General features: G+C 42.4%; 1 protein-coding gene across 5 annotated transcripts in view; it reads left to right on the forward strand.

The window, feature by feature from the left end:
- The window catches only part of SPATA13 (spermatogenesis associated 13), a 73033-nt gene that overhangs the window by 47686 nt on the left and 10854 nt on the right, over nt 1-14493 (forward strand). For all 5 annotated transcript variants that reach the window (XM_039718563.1, XM_039718564.1, XM_039718562.1 and 2 more), the window contains 5 exons: nt 7379-7515; nt 8089-8268; nt 9320-9505; nt 11788-11967; nt 12604-12836. In XM_039718563.1, coding sequence (XP_039574497.1) covers nt 7379-7515; nt 8089-8268; nt 9320-9505; nt 11788-11967; nt 12604-12836 — 916 coding nt within the window. The remainder of the gene's footprint in view (nt 1-7378; nt 7516-8088; nt 8269-9319; nt 9506-11787; nt 11968-12603; nt 12837-14493) is intronic.

Genomic DNA, 14493 nt, shown 5'->3' on the forward strand with positions numbered 1-14493 from the left:
TCTACCAAAAATGCTTTAACTACAAATTAGTTTATGTAAGAATGTGTTAAAACTGAATTATCCTGTTTTGAATAGAACATGACAGTCTTTTTTCAGGAGGTGCTCTTCAAGAAGCAGACTTGAGAATTTCTTATGGCAATAAGAGGGACTTATCCACTGAGATGAGCTCAGTTGGTTGGAGCAGGTGTTGATAATGCCTAGGCTGTGGGTTTGATCCCCATATGGACCATTCACTTAAGGGTTGGACTTGATGATCTTAGCAGGTCCCTTAAGGAGTAGGGCAAGCAAACCCCTTGGAAGCGCGATCATCGCATTGTGCCACAGCGCCGCCTCAGATCCCGCTCCGCTTTGCTGGTTTGATTCTGCACAGCTGCCTCTGGCACTGATGCTGCTCCACCCAGCTTGGCTCAGTTCCACGCAGCTGCCTCCATCACTGGTGCTGCTCCAGTTGGGCTCTTCTGGAGCTTGGTCTTTGTGTAGCTCAGCTGGGCTCGGCTCTGTGCCGCTTCCTCTCTTGCTGCTGTTTGTTCCTTTGGAGTGGCGTCTCAGACTCATCGTCGCTGTTCTTCAGCACCGTGTCTTGGGACCCTGACCTGAAGGGATGGGGAAGGGACTGACAGTGGCAGAAAGGGCTTGGGTCCACTTGGCTGTTCCCAATACCTTCTCCCTGGAGAGATCCAGCAAGGTGGCAAACTCTGGTTTCCAGTGCCTGGCTTCTCCTGCCAAAACCATGCCCCCAGTGATAATGTGGGTGGTATGGAATAAACAGTGCTAAAAGCTCCACCCCCTCTTCTCTCTAACCAGAGCAATTATATATACTCCATTTGTATTTTCCTTGAATTTCTATTGTAGTAAAATATTGGGAACTACTTTAAAACCTATGTCTGGAGTGTGTTCTCCTGTATGCTTCTTAGTACACTTAATGATCCCGATCAGGTGCTGAGGTAAATTAGACACTGAATGCTGTGAGTCTTGCTGAGATTATGTGATGTCTCAGTCCCTGATTCCAGAAGGACCACTCACAGAATAACAGGTCTTCCATAATGTAGTTAGTGAAAAAAGAGGCTCTTTTATTATCACAGAGCAGGAATTATTTTTTTCTGTTTTTAGTTATCCAGTTATCATGATGTTTAAAAACCACATGAAATAGTATTAGTTATGTAGACAACTGCCTGAGAGCAATATCTCTCCAGGTATTTAGGTTTTGAATAAGTGGTCTTCTAAACTTAAGCATCAGGATGACAAATACACAAACCAAGATTCCGGCCACTTTTCAGAACAATGAAGCCAAAGCAACCTTGATTATGTTACATGTGACTTTTATGAGACCTTACAATAAACATAGAGGTGGAGCAGGAAAAGTTTCTGAAATCAAAACTCTGAAGGCAAGTGTGGAATAATATCATGGACTTCACAGTTTGAAAGCACTTGCAAAAATCTGTTTGGTAGCTCCAGGAGAAAATGCTAAAGTGACTAGTGTCACAAATTCTGATCTCTTTTCTTTTTTCTCTTAAATCACAAGGCACTTCCTTGTCTTTGAACATGTGAGAGTTTTTTGTTTGTTCATGCACAGTGAAATTTGATAGCACAAAAGCCCTTTATTATAGAAAGTAATTCTAAACTCAAGCACTGAAAACCGGTGGTATCTTATTTTAGTTACTTGCTAAAGCCTAATACATTACTTGCTTTCTTTTCATAGTAATGGCAGATAAAAGTGGAGATGTAAATTTTCAGAAAAATAGATGTTACAAGACAGTAAATCATCATGTGTAGGAAAGAGAGTAAGAATCAGACAACACGCAGGAAACTTCTCTTGAGACTTACATTGTTACTGTTGTGCTTGAAGGGTTACAGGTTTTAAATTACATTAAAAAGGTTGTCTATTTGTCACTGCAGAGTAATTTTTATAAGCATTTGAAAAACTAACCCCTTTTTTTTTTGCATATTTTTGGGTGGGACTAGAATTTGGCCTGTGTGGAGCACAGCTTGGGGATGACTCAGGAGAGTGGTTGGTATTCTTAAAGAGAGATCTCATGAGTGGAATCAGATGTTCAGTGTCTGCACGAATGATGTGGGAAGGGAAGTATAAAATGAAATGGTAATTCTTGCTGGTGTGCTGAATTATTCACAGTAGTAAAAGTGAGACATGAGGCACTGCACTGGCGTCAGGTGTTGGTAAAGACAAGGTAATGCATGTGGAGGAGGAAAAGAGCCTGATGTGCTTACAGAAGGATGGACTTTGAGCTGGATATTGCCATTCAGGAAAAGATCTTGCAATCTTAACAGACATTTACAGAGTCAGTGCAGTGCATAGTAACAGTCAAAACAGTAAATAAAAGGGCAGGAGTTTGTAGGAAATGAATAGAGAACAAAACAGAAGGCCCAATTGTGCCACTGGTGCGTATGGGGGCCATCTCCCCATTCCTTTCCATCCCAAAAGGCATTTTTACAGGGGACAATGTAGAGAAAAGCAGAGGGACAAGAAAATCAACTCAGTGTGTGTCTCTGGAAGGAGTGATTAATGTGGCTTGGGCTCTGGAACATGGAAAAAAGGACAATAGGAGAATAAAAGTCTGTTTGGCATAGGAAAAATGAAGAGATAATAGTTATTGTTTCCAATAATTTAAGAACCAAAGGGCACCAAATGAAATCACCAGGGAGCAAGCTCAAAATAAAAGATAGTTTTCACAGTCTATAAAATTAAACTATAAAACTAATTGCTACACATTGTATTTCACATCTCAACAGTTTAAAAAAAATCACGAAGTGGTTTGAAAAATACAGTTCATTGAACACAAAGATGTAATTTCTGCCCCAGGAGGGATCTGACTGATCTGGAAGATAACTGGAATTTAGAAAAGTACATAAGAAAAATGCCATCACACGCCTCATCTATTTTTATGTTCTTCCCTGGGCATCTGCTACTGGCTGCTGTCAGAGAAGTGGTTGGGGGTGACCTGTGGTCTGCCTCAGGATGGAGGGTTCTCTGACACCAGGGTGTTTCTAGAACTGAATTTTCTTGAGGTGGATAAACTGGCTTTCAGTATTTTAGTAAGTGCTACCCACAGCCTTTTCAGAGTGCCCTGCTCAGTGGCTAAACCAGCTCAGCATGCATTTGGACAAGGTCACTGTGGACTGCCACTACAAAGGACAGCCTGTGACTCCTCCTGTCGCTGGCTGATCTACAAGGAAATGAAGCCACCACCACCTCACCCCAAATGAGCACTTTTATGGTGGTTCAGTTTGCCAGATGTGCCCATGCAAAGGAGGGAGGGCAGGCCCCCGTCCCTCCGAGCAGCATCCCACGGTGGCATTAGGTTAGTCATTGGGCAGAAGCACACAGTCTGTTCCTTTTGGCAAAAATCAGACTGAAAGAGTTTCAAGTTGTTTTTCAGAGGTTATTTTTTCAAAGTGTCTTGTAAAAGAGCTGTGTGGGGTTTGATCTGGTTTTCTTTTGGCAGTTGAACTGTTTTTCCCTGATGGGCAGGTGTTTGACATGGCAAAGATCTTGTGATGTGGCTGATTAAAAGTGTGAAATTTTCATTTCCAAGTGCCAGGATCTTTAGCACTTCAGTGTCATCAGTGTCACTTTTGTTTGCTAGCTTGCTTTATTTTAATGGTTTATGCCAAGTAAAATGCTGTGTATGAAGATCTTATGTAGTAGCTTGTTTTTATTGTGCTATCCAATTAGAGTCCTTGCAGCAAGAAATAATAGGGATGTTTGAGAGATTCAGAAGATGATTTCTGTCAGTCTCCTGTGGAGCGCAGCACAAATAGGATTTTTGCAGGAAGACAGCATTAATATTTCAGGGTGATGTTTGGCCTTGTGTCTGAGGCAGCGCTGGGGAAAACCATGTGATTTTAGTGGGTGTTGAGAAGTTGCTGTGCGCAGAAATGCCTCCAGGGTTTTGTGAACACATCCCTGGAGGAGGCAGTCCCCAGTTACAGGACAGGCTCAGCTGAGCAACAGTTTTCAGGTAAAGATGAAGCCAATAAGTTTTTGGGGCTTTCCAGACTGTAGGCGTAGCAGTGTGTAAAGCAGCAGGCTTTGCACTCTCCTGATGGGAGCAGGTCCTCCCTTTGCTTCCAGTGTATGGCCTGATCCAACTTCACTGTGGGAGGACGCAGATGCAAGGTTGAATGCTGGCCCGTGGTGAATGAATGAGGTTGTGATCTGGCTGGGTCAGACCCAGAGAAAGATGGATGGTTTGAATGCTTTCCTGCTTCATTCCCTATTTCACAGCTGCATTAAGTTTGTAGTTTCAGTGAGAAAATGTTTCCCTCCTCCCTGTTTTCCTGGGAGCAGTCTGCTGCAACCTTAACACTTGTGCTGCTTGTGCCCTAAAAATGATACAGCATTTGCTTGTGAAGCAAGAGAAATTGTGCAAAAAATACCTTAATTATTTACTTCTTCTGGAATTTTAACTGGTATAGTATGACAAAGACAGACCGATACTCTGACCAGTGTTGTAATACAAGGAACTCCCAACTCCCATCCAAATAGTCTCTCCCTCTGGATTGCAGTCATTTGAATATAGATTGAAATCGCGTTTAGCTGCTTTAATGAAAAACAAATGCACTCCCTGGCTCGCTGTGTTCGCGATGTTCAGGCTCTGTGGGAGCGGTCTGGGCGGCTGCAGGCGCAGCGTGGCCAGGGCCAGGCAGCCAGGTTTTTGTTTCTTTTCTGGAACTTCCTCCCTAAGGGCACCCCATGATGTCAGAGAGCCGGGAGCTCGCGGCAGCCAGGCTGAGCGGCTGAGTGCGCTGCTGGCAGTTCCCAGCCGGGCTCGGCCTCCGAGGCACTGCCGGGAGCTGAAGGCAGCTGACAGCCTGTTCCTCTGAGCTGTGGGTAGCTCAGAGCCTCTTGTGATCCTGCACCAGCCCTGTAGGACTGAGCATCATCACCTGTTAGAGGTCTGACGGCAGCATGGTAGCCAGGGGGGCAATGGCACGCTTTTGGAGTCTGGAGAGCCTGCAGATGGGTACGTGTGAGTAGGACATGCTCGCTCTTGCTTTTTTCATTATGTTTTCTGATTGAACTGGTAAACAGTGGCAGTCAGGGGGCCTGATTCTAATGACACTTACTCTGTGTCATGCATGGGAACCTGCAGTACTGGTAAAAAACAGCTAGGAGATCGGCATCAATCCCAGGCTGTCTTAAGTTTTTTGCATCCCGTTGGTGCAATTGGGAAAACACACCCCTCCCTCTGGTGTTTCTGTATACAATAGAGGAAAAGATGCAGAATGCAAGATTTCACTTGATTCTACCCTACAGAGTCCATGTAAGCTTGTTGATTTGATAGAGTAACAAACAGCTTTCTCTCTCAAAGTTGTAGTTGTTTTTTGTCTGGAGTCAAATGAATTAGGTTATTTCGATGTGCCATTATTACTGGAACAACCTCACAGGCAGTATGGATAGTGCACGGGAAATGTATAAAGGATCACTGGGTTTAACTTTTTGGATGTTGTTTTTTTAAGATAAAAATTGTTTTAATGAAGTATTTATTTGCAGATTTGTTTAAATAAAGATTTTCAGTAAGTTTCACAAGATGTATTTTAAAAGTTTGTCAGTGCTCAGATTAATGAGTTTATAGGGGAAAAAAGTCTTGATTTTTTAAATAGGGGTTCTGCATCCTTCTTGCTTAAGCAGATTTTACTGTTAATGTGAATGTCTATTTAAAATGATAGGGAGTAGAACAGAATAGCCATGTTCTGTTGTATCAAGACTATGCCATATTTTTCCATTTTAATGGAAAGAAAAATTTTGCAAGTTTTTTATTGAATCTGAGTGATAGTCTGCTTTGATCTCTGTGGCAAATTAATGCTCAGATGAGTGAAGATGCCGGTGATGGTATGCATGCCCTGAGGAGGGGGTTGCAATATTTCTCCCTATAAGGTAAATAGCAGATGGCAGCAGAGTGCCTGGTGGTAGTAGGTGCATGGAGTAAAGCCAGGAGTTGTCTCCTCGTGACTCTTACCCATCCAGAGCCCAGAGCTCAGCAGACAGGCAGTGCCCAGGTCTGAAGCAGAGTAGTGAAGAGGCAGTCTCAGGATCCTTCTGCTCAGCCTTGCTGCTTGTTGGAATTGGCAGGTTCAATAATTCTGCTTAAATGTCCCTTTCCAGGCACTCAGGAGTAAGAGCTGCTCTGTTGACTGTGTGGCAACTTACCTGGGACACACTGACCTTTAGCAAAGAAGTTCAGTGCTAGCAACCTATTCTGAATTTGACTTTTTACTTTTTAATGCATTTTTGAGCATTGTATGATCTTCAGACTGTAGTTCACAGCTTGGACTTCCATAAGAATTAATCTTTAGGAATAAATTAAGGACCAGAGAGTGCACTCAAGCATGGGGCCACTGGTCATGAATGCTTCTTGATCCTGGGTGCTTTGAACATTACAGGCAGCTTTCAGAGGCAAACCTACTTGATAGGTTTTTGAATGGGTTTAATTTTCCTCTGGGCTTTAAACCATCACTGAGCAGCATGAGTGTCAGTCAGTCAGTCAGTCAGTCAGACTTGTTCCTGATCTCAGCCCCCAGTTCTCTTCCTCTGCCAGTGGTGATCACCAAAAGGATCTATCACCCAGTGGTGTACTCCAAAGGGATTTTATAGTTTTATACAGTAACTGTGTTTCTTCTGGCTTATGTGGCTGTGTAATAAGATGAAACCCATTTTAGTCCTGGCCTCTCTATGTACAAAGCTCCCTTTTTGGTCAGAAAACGTACAATTGTCAAACCAAGAAATTGTTGTGATTTGGGACAATTAGAACAGGTTTTTTGTAGGGCCATTCCACTGTGCTCAGTCTGGGCTCAATGTCCCCTTGAGCCTTGGGGTTGTAGAGCCTCCCCAGTGCATGGGAGAGGTGGCAGCAGTCAGTGCAGAGCTGGGGCTGCACATGGGCTGCCCACCCCGCTTATGGGTGGGTGGGCATGGAACCATTGGGTCCTTATGTCCTGCAGGGGATGTGACTGTTGAGGGAACCCGGTGTGGGGGTGACAGTGTCCCCACTGACTGCTGGGGACTGCTGGGGTTCTCACATCTGCTGCCTGGGAAATGGCATTGGGGCTTTCCTTCTTATACAGGTCATTTAAGTTTTCCTCTGGTAAAAAATAAGTAAGGAATCATTGTAGTTCTGGCTTTTTTGTGTACAAAAGTTTCTCAGTTTTATCAGCTGCTAAATAAGAAATTCTAAAAATGAGCAAAACGTATTTAATGATGGAAAGGTGGTTTTCCTGAGAGCTCTGCTACCCTCCATTCCTGCTGTTACTGTTTTATTCATGACAACAAAGGCAATTTCTCAGCAATTCCTCTTGCATTGTTGTCTTTCTTTGAATCATAAAAATGATGAAGCAAACAGCTGTTGCACTTTTGTTTTAGTTGCTGCAGATGGTGGAACTGAATCTTCAGCCTTAGTGGATGACAATGGCAGTGAGGAAGATTACAGCTACGAGGAGCTGTGCCAAGCTGCTCCCAGGTACCTGCAGCCCGGAGGGGAACAGCTAGCAATTAATGAGGTAATGTCCGGGGCTTTGCATTGCTGGAATGATGGCACAGGGAGGGCAGGGCCGGGGGTGGGGGATGCAGAGGGATGTTTTCCGTAGTCCAAGATTTCACAGTCATAAAAAATTCAATGGCAGTAGCTCGTTTCAGTGGGAGGGACTTTTGTTTGCTCAGTGGTGAATCCCTTTTTGTGGGTAAAGCTCTGTTTTGTACACTCTTGTAGCATTATTGCGGTTATTGCAGTTTTTCAGTAAATTGTGATTCCTTCTATAAGCTCTCCTAGTGTTTCCTCCTCTATAGGAAGGGAGTGGGAGAAAGGGGACAATTTGAATGGGTTTAATTTTCCTCTGGGCTTTAAACCATCACAGACTGTAACTGTTACCCTATGTAACTGCTCTGGAGCAGGATTCTAATTGTTTTCACTAACGAGAATGTGCAGAGATTTCTGAAAAACTGAAATTTTAGTTTTGTCCTGTAACAGGAGTGATAGTAGGCAATCTAGTGACCTATATTGATATCGTTGTAGTTTGTAAACACTTCATAGTTTATCTTCTGTCCTTTGCAATCTCATTTTCTTCTTATCTTAGCTGATAAGCGATGGCACCATCGTCTATGCAGAGGCTCTCTGGGACCATGTCACTATGGATGATCAAGAGCTGGGCTTCAAAGCTGGAGATGTCATTAGAGTTCTAGAAGCTTCCAACAAAGATTGGTGGTGGGGAAGAAATGAGGACAAGGAGGCCTGGTTTCCAGCTAGCTTTGTCAGGGTGAGTAACTCTTCTGCTTTTTGGTTTTGCACCATTGCAGGATTCCTAGCAGAGTGCAGAGTTTTGATGGCATTACATTTCATACCTGATCCTCAGCATGTTTATAGCTGAACCTCAGTGGTGTAACCCCTCATGAGTTCACAAGGAAAAAGCAGTAGAGAATCACACCCTAAGATCACTTAGCTCCTCTGACAGCTTTTACTCTGTCTTCTTCATTTGGTCCCTTTGTAACCAAAGGAGATTCTCAAACAGAGATTACAAGAGCAGGAAGCTCAACCAGAAAGTCATCAATGTATACAGAGAGGAGCAACAGTTCTCATAAGATCAGGGAAGAGCTATGCTGCAGGGATTTCTTGGTAAAATAGGGCTTAATTTATTATCAAGGACATTGTGTAGAAATCTGGTTCACAGTCTGAACTCCGCAGTCAGAACTCACCAGATTAATGACAGTGTAACAACTCAGATGGTAAAAAATTGAAGTATGTTTTAGAAAATAATTTGAACTGCCTTTTGAGAACCTATAGTGAAATCTGGGCTGCACTGCATGAAGTACTACATACACAAAGTGCAGCAGGGGGTTCCTCCCTTTCCCCTTCCTAGATCTCTAGGCAACTTGGGCAATCAGACAGAAGTCAGAAAAGGAGGTGCTGCTGTCTACATCATACAGATGAAGCACAGGGAAACTGTTTAAAAGCAGTTGAGTGTCTTCTTTTGTAATTTTTACCCCTATGCTAGCTTGGCCAAACACATTAACTATTAGTAAGTGTCAGAAATAAGCTTGACTCTGAAAAGTACATGGACAGCACAACATGGTCTCTCTCAAATACTGTGAGTAGAAGTCATGTGTTTAACCAGACAAATCTCAACACTTTATCTGAATATGCAGTGAGTACAATGAGATAAATCCTGTTGTGATGCCCCCTCTGTAAGATAAGAATGAGAATATGTCTGTATCCACTCTTCTCTTAGGTATAAGAAGTTTATAACAGTTTTACCACATATTGTAAAACTTTCTGCTTCGCTCTAATTGCTTTGTTTGTTCTGGCTGCAGCTGCGAGTTAATCAGGAAGAAGTGCCAGAAAATTGTAGTAATATCCAGGATGAAGAACAAGATTCAGATATTAGCAAGCATCGCCAGAAAATAGCTGAAAACAGGGATCAGATGAGAACCAACGTTATACAGGAAATTATGAAAACAGAACGAGTCTATATCAAGCATCTCAAGGACATCTGTGAGGTACGTGCTTTAACCTGAGGCTGTTCTGCTGACCTAATGAAAACAAATCATTCCATATAAGTTGAGAACCACAGTGGTTTCTTATATGAAAATACTCCCAATTGCACTTCTGATGCTGTCAGTCAGATTCTGCCTTTCCTCTTACGGCCTTCCTCTCTGATGACTGCTATGAGCCATTGCTTCCTTTCTTTTAAAAAACTTCCATTTTTGACAGCAAAAAAGTGCCTCTCTGACTGCTATTTCCATAATAAATGAATGGAGGAAGTCCAGTTCATTTAGAGATTTTTGCCACTGTATAGAAAACTTTGAGTAACTGTAGTAAAATAATTTACAGTTCAGTGACAAAACTTCTTGGAAGTAACTTGGAAAGAGTATTTGCTAAGTGGTTTTTTTCCCTGTTTTCTCAAGAGAGGAGAATTTACTGGATCTTTAGGAGCTATGAAGAAATCTAACAAGATCTGCCTTGCTTGTTTGAACCATAAAATGGGGGTGGTTTTCTGCTTTTTTTCTCAATATTAGTTGGAGGCTCACACTTGGGAAGAAGCTTCTTAATACTTTTCACTGAAGTTTGCCCCTTCTGACATGAGTTACGATGCATTTGACCTGTATTTGACTTGTCTTTGTGGTTTGTATCTGGAATGGTGCTAAGCAACCTACAGAAATATTCTTTGTAGCCTTAGTTTGCTAGGTCTGTCCTTGTATTTGTCATACTGTCATCCTTTAGTCCACCACTTACCATTAGATTCTTTCATACACAGCTACACATACTACATACAAAGTAAACAAGGCAGCAGTAGGTTTTTATTAGTTCTTTTTTTTTTTTTCTTTTTCCATTTTTAGATCAGGCCTTTTTCTTGAAGAGAGAAAAAAGGGAGAGAATGGACAAAAATTGGTTACTGACTGATTTAAAAACATCAAATGTACATTTTGTCATTTATATTCATTATTTATTTAAGCTAGTAAGACTGATTGTGTGCATGAAAGACCAGGGAAGAATTTGTATGTTCTGCTGTGCTGCTGCCATGGCTATCTGAGTTCTTGGACATGAGTCTCATATTTTACTGACTTGTTAAGACTTAGGCATATATTAATGAATTAATTTTCTCTAATATGTATATCCTATACCTGGTTTTTAATATCTGGCAAGCCTCTGAGTTTAGTACAAGAGAGCAAGACCACATTTTCCAAGAAGAGAAGCAATGGGCCATGCTCTAACATGTGGGGTAGAGATAGTCTACTGTCCTCAGAGTGAATCTCCAGGGTGGTGCAAGTAGGACACACACATTTTCCAAGAAGAGAAGCAGTGGGCCATGCTCTAACGTGGGGTAGAGATAGTCTGCTGTCCTCAGAGTGAATCTCCAGGGTGGTGCAAGTAGGACATAAGGCTGAAAATACACTCAAGTAAGACTAAGCCAGAAAAGCTACACAGATAGTAACCCAAATTTGCAAGCTCAGCCCTTGAATGAATCACTTAGGCTGGCTGTAGCCAGGATCATGAAGCTGGAGTATACCCATAAAACACGTTTTACATTCAAGAAGTGTCTGCAGCCCACATTACAGGAGCCACACAGGAATTAGCTTTCCTTGTTGGTGCAGTAGGAAATGCGGTTGCTGGCTTGCAGTGTAGCCGCTGCACGGCTCTCAGAGCAGATGGCTGTGGAGGAGACAGGAATATTCCTAAGAGTGCCAGCAACACTCAGTGTTACTTCCTGGTAAACCTCACCAGAGCAACTGCAAGGCTATTTCAGCTGTCTGCTCCCAGAGCTGCCTGCCAGCAGCCAAATGGAGGAGCCTGGTGGATAGCCCCTATCACACAGCTAACCTCTGCACACCCTGAGCCCTGCTGCTGTGAGCACAGCAGCTGTTTTGGAGGTTCAGTCCCTGCAGGGCATTCGTAACAAGGAGATGCAGGTGGGCTTTACACTCGGGATGGTCCCTGGTTCTTGTGGTCCCTGAGCCCTGCTGCTGTGAGACTGTGAGCACAGCAGCTGTTCTGGAGGTACAGTCCCTGCAGGGCATTCGTAACAGTGAGATGCAGGTGGGCTTTACACTCGGGATGGTCCCTGGTTCTTGTGGGGTACCCTGAGACAGGGGCTGGACCCCAAGGATCCCCATGTGAACATCTCAGATGCAAATCTGAACTTCTGCTTCTGTGTGTTTGTGTCTAGAAAACCTCTCCCTGGCCTGGAGATCACAGGGGTCTTGGCAGCTTCAGTGATTTTGTTCAGGGTAGGACCTGTCTCACATCCTCAGACTAAGGAGTGTTTTTTATTTCATTTCAGGGTTACATTCGGCAGTGTCGCAAACATACAGGAATGTTCACCACAGCTCAGTTAAGCACCATTTTTGGAAATATTGAAGATATTTACAAGTTCCAAAGGAAGTTTCTGAAGGATCTTGAGAAACAGTACAACAAAGAGGAACCTCATCTAAGTGAAATAGGGTCATGTTTTCTTCAACATGTAGGTTGAAAAAGTTGATTTTATTTATGAAATTAACAAAATGTGATAATAAAAAGCCAAAGTTACCATATTAGGAGGGGACTTTACTAACAAGTGCTACTTAAATAATAAACTGGCAGCATTTTAGAATGTAAAGGAGCTTGCAATTAATTAAATATTTATTTTAGATTTCTCCTCATCTTTAGCAATCATGTAATTTTGTAAACAGTTTTAAGTTTCTTTGGCGAAACTCTAATGATCACAGATGAGCTGGATTGTTTGCCGTGATCTCATATTCAGCATGCAAAAACTTCATACAGACATTAAGGAAGGTAGGCAGTGGAGATAGGCTGTGAGTTCATGATAGAGACTTGCTAAGCCTATAGCTGTCTTCCCTAAAGAAAAAGACTTCTTAAAGTGAGTTTGATTATCCTGACTCAAGAAGAGACCTTTATTTCTGTGTTCTGGCAAAGAAGGGTACGTGGTTTTGACAGCTACAAAGTAGATTTCTTTGCATACTTTCAAGGCTGATCAGCCTGGAAGCAATATAGAAAATAGATTACTTAATCTAATTATATATAACAGTTATTACAAAAAAAATAGCTTTTCTCCTTTATACACAAATACTTTAGTAAAGTTGTATTTTTTTTTTAATAGCAAGAAGGCTTTGCTATTTATTCAGAGTATTGTAACAACCATCCCAGTGCCTGCATTGAGCTCTCCAGACTGATGAAGCAGGGCAAATACCGCCACTTCTTCGAGGCCTGTCGCTTGCTTCAGCAGATGATTGACATTGCCATTGATGGTTTTCTTCTCACGCCTGTTCAGAAAATCTGCAAATACCCTCTGCAGCTTGCAGAATTGCTCAAATACACCACTCAGGAGCACAGGTGAGAGAACTAATATAACAAATTCTGTAATAGTAGTAATACCTAATTACTCAAGTTTTCTGGCTGACACAACACTGAAGGTTTTGTGATCAGGAACAAAACTTGCCAACGACAATGATAAACAGAGCTTCATGGAACCATCACAGTCAGTCACAAAAATGGTATATGAAAGTTCAGCAGAGGGGACTGAGGGGATGCAAGACACAATAAGGAATAAGTCAAAGAGGGAGAAGGAGGAGAAGGTGGTGTTTAAGCAGGATGCAGGGAGGGATATGTAATTCGTAAAAAAAAAAAAAGGCCAGTGTGTCAAAAGAAATAAAGGAAAAAGAAATCCAAAGAGGAAGAGGGGAAGACTCATAAAAGCTGTGGATGTAAGAAGTGAAGAGTGCCTTAGAAAATAACCGCAACCTGAATAAGTTTGGAGATAATTTGTTTTGGAAACTTAGTAGTAATAAACATTATCTTAGTTTGCAGTGAAGTCCAGATACTAGATTTTCAGCTGGCATAAATAAAAATTGAAGTTGCATATAGCCTTTCTGATAAACCCCTGCACTGATTCAGTCTTAGACTAAATTAAGATTTTATCTATAAATGTCTTTTTATCTTGTATAATTGCAAGAAAGTATTCCATTGTGACCCCTGTGCTCAAAGTCCAAATGAAGCCTGGGGCAATGCTTCCTTGGTCAAGGTCAGTACTTTAACCTTGACAAAACTCCCCTTGGAGACCACTGGATTTTTGCCAGGGGCAAAATACAAGGTGTGTGAAGCACTGACATTTAGATGTGAAATGCCTCTATTCAGTTCTGTGTCTACGTGGGAAGTGCTGCAATAAGAATTACTAGCTAGAGTTTCTTTTTCACTGCTACTAATTTTAGAAAGGTTATTCTGTGAGCTATTAAACCTGCAGGTAAAGTGACAGTGAGGTCTCACCACCTTCTTCCCGTAGTACCTGTTTTCCTCTTGTGTGGCACAGCATCCAGAGATGCCTTCAAGCACAGAGAGGCACCCACTGTGCAGAGATGCTCACAAACAGGCAGATCCACACCCACATGGAGCCTTGGGAAAGCTCCAGCCAGCTGGGGGTTTTGGGAGCATTTTGTTTTCATAAAAAATTTGAATTTCCAATATGCACAGCCTGCTGTGAAGGCCACAGGTTGTGTAGTGAGTGTAGAATAAATACCAACAGAGAAAAAAGGAACTGAGATAAGGAAGGGCAGTGTAGCAGTATGGATATCATGTGGTCACCCTGTGGGACATCTCCCTGACGTTAGTAGGATCCTGTTATTGTTAATCTCACTTTCTCTATTCAGTGTGGCAGAATAGAGTTCCCACAGATGTAAATAAAGAGAGGAGAGAATGCACACATTCAAAAGGGAAGCACATCCATGAGCAGCAGCCAATGAAAATTGGAACTGAGACAGAAGCAGATAAAAAGCACAGCAAGGGTAACACCTTGGCAGGATTTTTTTCTGGTTCGTGCTGTTTTCTGCCTCTGGCTCCCTTTTCTTCAAGAGGCATTCTGATAAAAGAGGAAAAGCAGCTGCTCTGCTGGGACTCCTTAAGCAAGAAATATGTCTCTTCCCTTCTCCTTTCTGAGACACTCCATTTGACAAAGGTGAAGGAGAGATGGTTTCTATTCAAAGGATGAAAGAAGCCT

Source organism: Passer montanus, unplaced genomic scaffold (genome assembly GCF_014805655.1).
Source record: "Passer montanus isolate IOZ18808 unplaced genomic scaffold, ASM1480565v1 scaffold4, whole genome shotgun sequence".
Taxonomy (NCBI): Eukaryota; Metazoa; Chordata; class Aves; order Passeriformes; family Passeridae; genus Passer; species Passer montanus.